The sequence below is a fragment of the Notothenia rossii genome (assembly GCF_949606895.1).
Source record: "Notothenia rossii genome assembly, chromosome: 3".
Taxonomy (NCBI): Eukaryota; Metazoa; Chordata; class Actinopteri; order Perciformes; family Nototheniidae; genus Notothenia; species Notothenia rossii.
In genome coordinates, this window is record NC_136901.1 from 30,533,562 (window position 1) to 30,543,719 (window position 10,158).

A 10,158-nucleotide genomic window follows, 5' to 3' on the forward strand; every position below is an offset into this window, starting at 1 on the left:
AACACCTTCAACCTGACTCTTGATCCAAAATCCATCACAGTTATTCGTGAGTCAACATTGAATACATGAACCTATATTACCCTACAGTAAGTTCTGGAAAGTCCATCAGCTAACATGTGCTTTTTGTCATCAATCACTCATTTACAGCTCCAGTAGTACCAACAACAACTACCGGGCCAATGACAACTGGCTTTACTCTAGCTTCCTCACAAGTTGTGGTTCTCACAGCAACCTTGGAAAACCCATTTGTAAAAGAACTCAAAAATCGCAGCAGTGAACAGTACAGACAACTTGAAAGACAAGTGGTAACAACGGTGAGCAAACTTGGGTCATTCACAACAGTTGATGCTGTCTTTAGTAACTCTTCCATTCTGTGTGATTTCTTTTAACTCCCATTCCTTTTTTCACTGTGTTACATGTTTCTAATTTTGGTATCCGTCTTACAGTGCGACCTAATCTTCAGAGAAAGATTCTGGCTCATTTTCATCCGCACCTTTGTCATCGAGTTTCGGTAATCTTTCAAACCTTGACTTCAATTGAACTCACTCATAACTACAAAAATGTGACTGTGGTGTATAGTCCAACAATCTGTCAAATCATTGTAATCTAAGACTATACGTTTTTAATAAGGCAATAATGAAAATGTGCTTTATTCTTATAAAATTATCAATTGACTGTCATTTGTTCTTTTTTCATGAAAGGCCAATAAAGGGAAAAGTGGAGATAGAGGTGGGGCTCGAGTTCAACACAACGACTGATCAAACACCAGCAGCCTATGTGGTTGTCGATACCATAACGGAAGCTTTGAATAACACCAACAACACCTTCAACCTGACTCTTGATCCAAAATCCATCACAGTTATTCGTGAGTCAACATTGAATACATGAACCTATATTACCCTACAGTAAGTTCTGGAAAGTCCATCAGCTAACATGTGCTTTTTGTCGCCAATCACTCATTTACAGCTCCAGTAGTACCAACCACAACTACCGGGCCAATGACAACTGGCTTTACTCTAGCTTCCTCACAAGTTGTGGTTCTCACAGCAACCTTGGAAAACCCATTTGTAAAAGAACTCAAAAATCGCAGCAGTGAACAGTACAGAGAACTTGAAAGACAAGTGGTAACAACGGTGAGCAAACTTGGGTCATTCACAACAGTTGATGCTGTCTTTAGTAACTCTTCCATTCTGTGTGATTTCTTTTAACTCCCATACATTTTTTCACTGTGTTACATGTTTCTAATTTTGGTATCCTTCTTACAGTGCGACCTAATCTTCAGAGAAAGATTCTGGCTCATTTTCATCCGCACCTTTGTCATCGAGTTTCGGTAATCTTTCAAACCTTGACTTCAATTGAACTCACTCATAACTACAAAAATGTGACTGTGGTGTATAGTCCAACAATCTGTCAAATCATTGTAATCTAAGACTATACGTTTTTAATAAGGCAATAATGAAAATGTGCTTTATTCTTATAAAATTATCAATTGACTGTCATTTGTTCTTTTTTCATGAAAGGCCAATAAAGGGAAAAGTGGAGATAGAGGTGGGGCTCGAGTTCAACACAACGACTGATCAAACACCAGCAGCCTATGTGGTTGTCGATACCATAACGGAAGCCTTGAATAACACCAACAACACCTTCAACCTGACTCTTGATCCAAAATCCATCACAGTTATTCGTGAGTCAACATTGAATACATGAACCTATATTACCCTACAGTAAGTGCTGGAAAGTCCATCAGCTAACATGTGCTTTTTGTCGTCAATCACTCATTTACAGCTCCAGTAGTACCAACAACAACTACCGGGCCAATGACAACTGGCTTTACTCTAGCTTCCTCACAAGTTGTGGTTCTCACAGCAACCTTGGAAAACCCATTTGTAAAAGAACTCAAAAATCGCAGCAGTGAACAGTACAGAGAACTTGAAAGACAAGTGGTAACAACGGTGAGCAAACTTGGGTCATTCACAACAGTTGATGCTGTCTTTAGTAACTCTTCCATTCTGTGTGATTTCTTTTAACTCCCATACATTTTTTCACTGTGTTACATGTTTCTAATTTTGGTATCCGTCTTACAGTGCGACCTAATCTTCAGAGAAAGATTCTGGCTCATTTTCATCCGCACCTTTGTCATCGAGTTTCGGTAATCTTTCAAACCTTGACTTCAATTGAACTCACTCATAACTACAAAAATGTGACTGTGGTGTATAGTCCAACAATCTGTCAAATCATTGTAATCTAAGACTATACGTTTTTAATAAGGCAATAATGAAAATGTGCTTTATTCTTATAAAATTATCAATTGACTGTCATTTGTTCTTTTTTCATGAAAGGCCAATAAAGGGAAAAGTGGAGATAGAGGTGGGGCTCGAGTTCAACACAACGACTGATCAAACACCAGCAGCCTATGTGGTTGTCGATACCATAACGGAAGCTTTGAATAACACCAACAACACCTTCAACCTGACTCTTGATCCAAAATCCATCACAGTTATTCGTGAGTCAACATTGAATACATGAACCTATATTACCCTACAGTAAGTTCTGGAAAGTCCATCAGCTAACATGTGCTTTTTGTCGCCAATCACTCATTTACAGCTCCAGTAGTACCAACAACAACTACCGGGCCAATGACAACTGGCTTTACTCTAGCTTCCTCACAAGTTGTGGTTCTCACAGCAACCTTGGAAAACCCATTTGTAAAAGAACTCAAAAATCGCAGCAGTGAACAGTACAGAGAACTTGAAAGACAAGTGGTAACAACGGTGAGCAAACTTGGGTCATTCACAACAGTTGATGCTGTCTTTAGTAACTCTTCCATTCTGTGTGATTTCTTTTAACTCCCATACATTTTTTCACTGTGTTACATGTTTCTAATTTTGGTATCCTTCTTACAGTGCGACCTAATCTTCAGAGAAAGATTCTGGCTCATTTTCATCCGCACCTTTGTCATCGAGTTTCGGTAATCTTTCAAACCTTGACTTCAATTGAACTCACTCATAACTACAAAAATGTGACTGTGGTGTATAGTCCAACAATCTGTCAAATCATTGTAATCTAAGACTATACGTTTTTAATAAGGCAATAATGAAAATGTGCTTTATTCTTATAAAATTATCAATTGACTGTCATTTGTTCTTTTTTCATGAAAGGCCAATAAAGGGAAAAGTGGAGATAGAGGTGGGGCTCGAGTTCAACACAACGACTGATCAAACACCAGCAGCCTATGTGGTTGTCGATACCATAACGGAAGCCTTGAATAACACCAACAACACCTTCAACCTGACTCTTGATCCAAAATCCATCACAGTTATTCGTGAGTCAACATTGAATACATGAACCTATATTACCCTACAGTAAGTTCTGGAAAGTCCATCAGCTAACATGTGCTTTTTGTCGTCAATCACTCATTTACAGCTCCAGTAGTACCAACAACAACTACCGGGCCAATGACAACTGGCTTTACTCTAGCTTCCTCACAAGTTGTGGTTCTCACAGCAACCTTGGAAAACCCATTTGTAAAAGAACTCAAAAATCGCAGCAGTGAACAGTACAGAGAACTTGAAAGACAAGTGGTAACAACGGTGAGCAAACTTGGGTCATTCACAACAGTTGATGCTGTCTTTAGTAACTCTTCCATTCTGTGTGATTTCTTTTAACTCCCATACATTTTTTCACTGTGTTACATGTTTCTAATTTTGGTATCCGTCTTACAGTGCGACCTAATCTTCAGAGAAAGATTCTGGCTCATTTTCATCCGCACCTTTGTCATCGAGTTTCGGTAATCTTTCAAACCTTGACTTCAATTGAACTCACTCATAACTACAAAAATGTGACTGTGGTGTATAGTCCAACAATCTGTCAAATCATTATAATCTAAGACTATACGTTTTTAATAAGGCAATAATGAAAATGTGCTTTATTCTTATAAAATTATCAATTGACTGTCATTTGTTCTTTTTTCATGAAAGGCCAATAAAGGGAAAAGTGGAGATAGAGGTGGGGCTCGAGTTCAATACAACGACTGATCAAACACCAGCAGCCTATGTGGTTGTCGATACCATCACGGAAGCTTTGAATAACACCAACAACACCTTCAACCTGACTCTTGATCCAAAATCCATCACAGTTATTCGTGAGTCAACATTGAATACATGAACCGATATTTCCTTCCAGTCAATATTATTAACACTGTTTTTATTAAAAAAAATGTTATTCCTAACACCTCTAGGTTCAACAACGAGTGGAAGTTCAACAACCACCCCAGGGCTAGTCACAACTGAAACATCAAAGACCTCCCGTGGGGCAACACGTATACATGACTTCACTACAACTGGTGATTTAACTGTTACCAGTGGGTCAACCAGTTCCAGTGGATCAACAACAACTGATGGGTCAACTTTAACCAGTAGATCACCCAGTTCCAGTGGATCAACAACAACTGATGGGTCAACTTTAACCAGTAGATCACCCAGTTCCAGTGGATCAACAACAACTGATGGGTCAACTTTAACCAGTAGATCACCCAGTTCCAGTGGATCAACAACTGATGGGTCAACTTTAACCAGTAGATCACCCAGTTCCAGTGGATCAACAACTGATGGGTCAACTTTAACCAGTAGATCACCCAGTTCCAGTGGATCAACAACAACTGATGGGTCAACTTTAACCAGTAGATCACCCGGTTCCATTGGATCAACAACAACTGATGGGTCAACTTTAACCAGTAGATCACCCGGTTCCATTGGATCAACAACAACTGATGGGTCAACTTTAACCAGTAGATCACCCGGTTCCATTGGATCAACTACGACTGGTGGCTCAACTTTAACCAGTAGATCACCCGGTTCCATTGGATCAACAACAACTGATGGGTCAACTTTAACCAGTAGATCACCCGGTTCCATTGGATCAACTACAACTGGTGGCTCAACCAGTTTCAAGAAATCTACAACAAGCGGTAGTTCTAAAAAAACAACAGGGTCAACTACTGCTGGAAGTTTGGTTACAACTGATGGATCAGTAACACCTCAAGCAACAACTAGTCCTGGTGATGCAGTTACTACAGCAGCCCCAAGAGTTGTGGGTTTCGCAGCAACCTTGGAAGAACCATTTGTGGAAGAATTTTATAATCCAAACAGTGCACAATACAAACAACTGGAGACACGGGTTGTGACAGTGGTGAGCACACTTTTTATAAAATCTGAAGTTATCTTTTCATACTATTAGATTTGGAAAAATCTTTCAGTATACTAATTTATTTTTTCTATTGTATTTCTCCTTCACAGTGTGATTTCATCTACAGGACTCAATTTGGATCTCTTTTCATCCGCACATATATCATACGATTCAGGTACGTTTTCAAAACCTAAAGGCATTGTTCAGGATACATTTAATCTTTAATCAAGACTAAATTGTGGGTTTCAATGTGTATGACAAAACACATTTAAACAATTATTAGATTAATTATGTGACTTAAGTATGTATTTTTTTATGCAGCCCTGTTGTGGCAAGGACACGTATGGATAATGTTCAAGCAGAGGTGGGACTAGAATTCAACAAAACAGTTTCATCAGACCAAATCCCAAAGGATGATCTTATTATAAAAACCTTAGTACAAGCTGTGAATACACCAAACACCTTCAACCTTACGATTGATGCAAACTCCATTCAAATAACAAGTAAGTAAACAATTGTTTATATGTTGATTGATTCTTTATCTATAAAACATGCATTGAACAGTACTGTTTGGCATAATTACAATTATTTCAAGGTCTGTATTTACCAATTACAATAGCCTTTTATGCATTGAAGAAACACGATTGCTTTGACGCAAATGAGTGGTGGTTATACACATTTTGAGCGAAAACTTATTTGAGTGTTATAACTGTGTTATAGAATCTCCAAATGCAACAACATCTTCACCAACTAAAGCTCCTGCAACTCCAGTTACAACGGCTAAGATTCCTGCAACGACGGCTTCTGTTACAGGCGTCGGTACAACTGCTGAACAACTCACCATACGGAGGCTGACCTTCAGATCTGCTGGAGAGACATTTATGAATGACTTGCTGAATCCATCTTCATCGGCATTTCAAATTAGAGCTACATTGATAAAGAAAAAGGTATTTTTTTTTTTTATAATAATAATAATGATATATGCATTAACACAGGGGTTCCCAAAGTGGGGGTCCCGACCCCCCGTGGGGTCCAGAGTGGGGGTCGCGAGATGATTACAAAATAAAAATGGAAAATAAAAAAAATAAAAATGTATACATTTATTTTAATTATTTTTTTTATAATTAAAAAAAAATATATATATATATTATTAATAATAACGTTTGCATAGACATTTTCAGGGGCGGACTAGCCATCTGTATAATTTCCCCGCAACGAGGCTCCCCCTTTGACAATCCACTAGCGCAGTGTTTCTCAAACTTTTTCATACCAAGGACCACTTAACCAATAAAAAACACTCATGGACCACCTAACTCCACAAATACCCCAAAACAATAGGCCTGCTTACCCATTCCAACAGTATATAACAAATTACAGCCTAATAATGACAGCTTAACCTTCTCTATATCGCCTCGTTCACACATTAAATCAAAAATACAAATACAGATTGTATAAGCATTTAGTTCAAATGCAATTTAAAATCCTCTCAGGTTTTACACCTCTTATTATGAAATGTAGACTACATTTATTATGTAGTATTATTTTAAACACGAGTTTATGTCCGGGCCAACAGACTCACAGATTGTTGGCTCCTGAGAGATATGCAAAATACACCGCATGTAGTACGACACAAACCTCCGCTGTGGATTTTCAAAACAAAATACAATAAAACTATGGTCGCAGGCCCAAGTTTAACTCTCTGAGGCCTGCATGGTCTGTCTACAAAACAAAAATGAAAAAAACGTTTATGCAGCCCCAACAACAGCCTCTGATCATCAACAGACTTCATGCAATGCTTCATCAGATGCATATATTAGATAATAATCTCTATCTCACTCCTAACACATCTAAATCTACTTTCCGCAGGGATACATGTTCATAAAATACATCCATTGTTTGTTCTATATGCTTCTTGAAATCCTAAAAAACACATCGGGTGAGCGAAAAACCAGTCTCGCGCGCAGCCTTTCGTTCAGAATTTCATTCAGAATTTCATAGCAAAATAAAAAAATGATATTAAACTAATCTTTCAACATAGTTTAAAACAAAAATAAATATTAGGACAGAGCCCTACAAATAACAACCATAAACATAATAATAAAACAATTAAAATGTTGTATTCAGCCCTGATTAAAACTCCCACCCCCCCCCCCCCCACCCGTCGACAGGGGGTCGCCAGTCTCTGGCACTGTTATTTTGGGGGTCGCGGGCTGAAAAGTTTGGGAACCCCTGCATTAACAAACATAATACTAATAAGAATGAGGTCATTAGCCATAACAAAATGGATGGAAAATACTTTCGCAAGATGGTGTTTCTTGTTCTTTGTTTCACTGTGGTTTTAGAAACAAGAACATTTCAGGTATTATTAAAAAAGGAACACTTTGTCACAACATCAGGAAGCTATGTTATTTGTGTTGTTGCTTGGTGGATAAGCATGCTTATAACAATTGCAGTTGTTGGACAGACAAAAAAGCAAAAAGGTAGCATGAACATGGATTTGCTTTTACATGTTTGACATCAGTTTCGGTAACCTAGAGCAACACCCACTGCAGGACCTACCTTGAATTAACAAAAAGAGAATACATGTCTAAAGAACAGTTTCCAGTCAACTGAACAGCTCTCTAAAAACAAGGTCCCACTCCCTGTTGCAATACATCAAAAAACTTGCCTCTGCTAAATGTTCTCCTAAATTAGAAATAACTGAAGAAACCAACTTTCCATATACGTATATTATGATGTGCATAGATGTGTTAGCCTAGATGTGTTAGACACAAAATAAATGTAAGAAAAAATGTACATGTACTTATGTAAAAAACGGCAGTGCTGAAGTGAGGAAGAGCACAGCATCAATGTACTCACTGTTTGCCTGCGTGTGTTTCTGCAGCTCGAACCCATCTATCAAAAAGCATTTTCCTCTTTCCGCTCATTGAAGGTGGTTTTGTTCAGGTAATGTGTTAATGTTACGTTGATATACTGTAATTTAAGGATTTTCTACTGTATATTCATGAAAATCATTATCAGTTATAATTGGAATAATTTAAATGTATTTAAAATTATGCAAGAGTATCATTTTTTTTAACATTTTGTCTCTAATTCCCTTTTCAGCAATGGATCTATCTACAACACTATGGATCTTCAATTTGAATCCTCATCGGTTCCCAATGGCAATCAGATTTCAGATGTGTTGGTTGGTGCAGCTTCAAGCATCACAGCCTTCAACATCGAAAGTGCCTCAATTTCTGTGAACGGCATACGTAAGTTATCTCAAATTATTTCTCATAAAAAAACACAACTTAAAGACATGTTTTTAAAGTAATGTCTTCTTTCCTTTGGTCATCATTTACAGAAGTTTCCCATGGAGTAGAACACCGGATAAGTGTCCTCACTGCAACCCTCCTTGTGCTGCTGTCATGGCTCCTGTCAAGCTTACATTAAGGCAGGGCTTATATCCCTGTGAAATATCATTATTAAAATATTTGTATCTCTAATGTAAAACATTATAACTTTTTCATCATAAAATAATGAAACATGTGAGGGATTTGAACTGCTGTATGTCTTGGCATGAACTATCATATATTCATTTAAACTCAATGCTACCTAATTAATGAACAGGTAGGAACAACTTTTTAACTGTAACGGCACACAGACAGAGGAGTACCATTCATGATCTGTCAAAATTAGGTTATTATTGTATTTAACGCCGTACAATTTAGACAAATACCATTTGAACCGTGTTATGTCTTAGAGCCAATACATAGTCATTTCAGTATGTGCTCAAATTAGTACCCTAAAATATAATTATATTTACATAAAGTATATATTTTTATTTCGAACAAATTGCATCTATTTGGCAAAAAATGTCCAAAGCTATTGTTGGCTTGTGAATTCTTAGAAACAAGCCAGAATTGTTATTATAGAATACATCAACATTATGAAGGAATTGCATCAAACATGATGTCTTTAACAACATTTTAACAGCCGTTTTCTGTAACATTAACTCAGATTTATGTTAAAGGTTGGATACATCATTACTACTGTCAGAAAAAAAGACTTGTATAACTTTCCATCACTGTTATTATCTATATGTGCTTTTATTATCATATACAGTATATGTGTTATGAGAGCTTAACATCGTTTTTTTTCCTAAACTTTCATTAAATTGTTATTATTTAAACAAAAATTGTATTGTACTTAGCTCAAGTGGGTGAAGGGTGATGAATCAGATATGTTAATATAAGGTATGTGGTTAAAGACATTAAAGATATTAACAAATTATCAAACTATGTCTCATGTTTTTTTCAATTTGATATAACACTAGCCAAAGTATAGTAACCATTCTCATATGTACTCAATCAATTAACTGATACAACTGTTGTGATAATCAGGTGATCATTTGTCTTTATTTAAGCAACAGTTTTACTGACACTTTATAGATTTAGATATAATAAATTAAATAAAAGTCAGATTAATAAAAAAACCATGATAAACATATTTTAACAAAATTATGAGTGTGTAACCCACTCATTAACACATCATGGGTATTTTGCAAAAGCCAGCACACTCCAGCAGAGGGCAGTGTTGGCGCTCCAGAGGGCAATGAGTTAATGAAGCTGTTTCAGCTGGATCGCAGAGCTGCAAAATAGTTTTGTAACAAAAAAAAGTTGTGTAACTAAAAGCACGTATAGCTAGTTACCAATCAATTAAAGGTGGGGTATGTAATTTTGGAGAGACCAGCTCGAGTACGCTAGAATTTGAAAGTAAACAACCGGAAAAAATCTGCCTCTTCCTTCAGACTTCCTTACAGAGCCCCTCCTCCAACACACACGAACGCGCAAATGACCAATGAGGGCACGAGATAAGTTTGTGCACAGATGGAAGGCTGACAGGCAGGTGGGCTTCCAGATATTTTAGCCGGGCCGGCTAAAATGATTGGTCATGCTTTTTACAGTACTACGGCTTCCACGGATGCATTTT

The 10,158-nt window shown here is 37.2% G+C and overlaps 1 protein-coding gene across 1 annotated transcript; it reads left to right on the forward strand.

The window, feature by feature from the left end:
• Positions 1-4,012: 4,012 nt before the first annotated feature.
• LOC307033331 (uncharacterized protein) lies at positions 4,013-9,464 on the forward strand. Its single transcript, XM_079671764.1, has 8 exons — positions 4,013-4,141; positions 4,238-5,187; positions 5,295-5,359; positions 5,506-5,687; positions 5,905-6,131; positions 8,069-8,130; positions 8,290-8,438; positions 8,531-9,464. The coding sequence occupies exons 4-8, from the start codon at positions 5,528-5,530 to the stop codon at positions 8,617-8,619; spliced, it is 687 nt and encodes a 228-aa protein (XP_079527890.1). The 5' UTR covers positions 4,013-4,141; positions 4,238-5,187; positions 5,295-5,359; positions 5,506-5,527; the 3' UTR covers positions 8,620-9,464.
• The last annotated feature ends 694 nt before the right edge of the window (positions 9,465-10,158 follow it).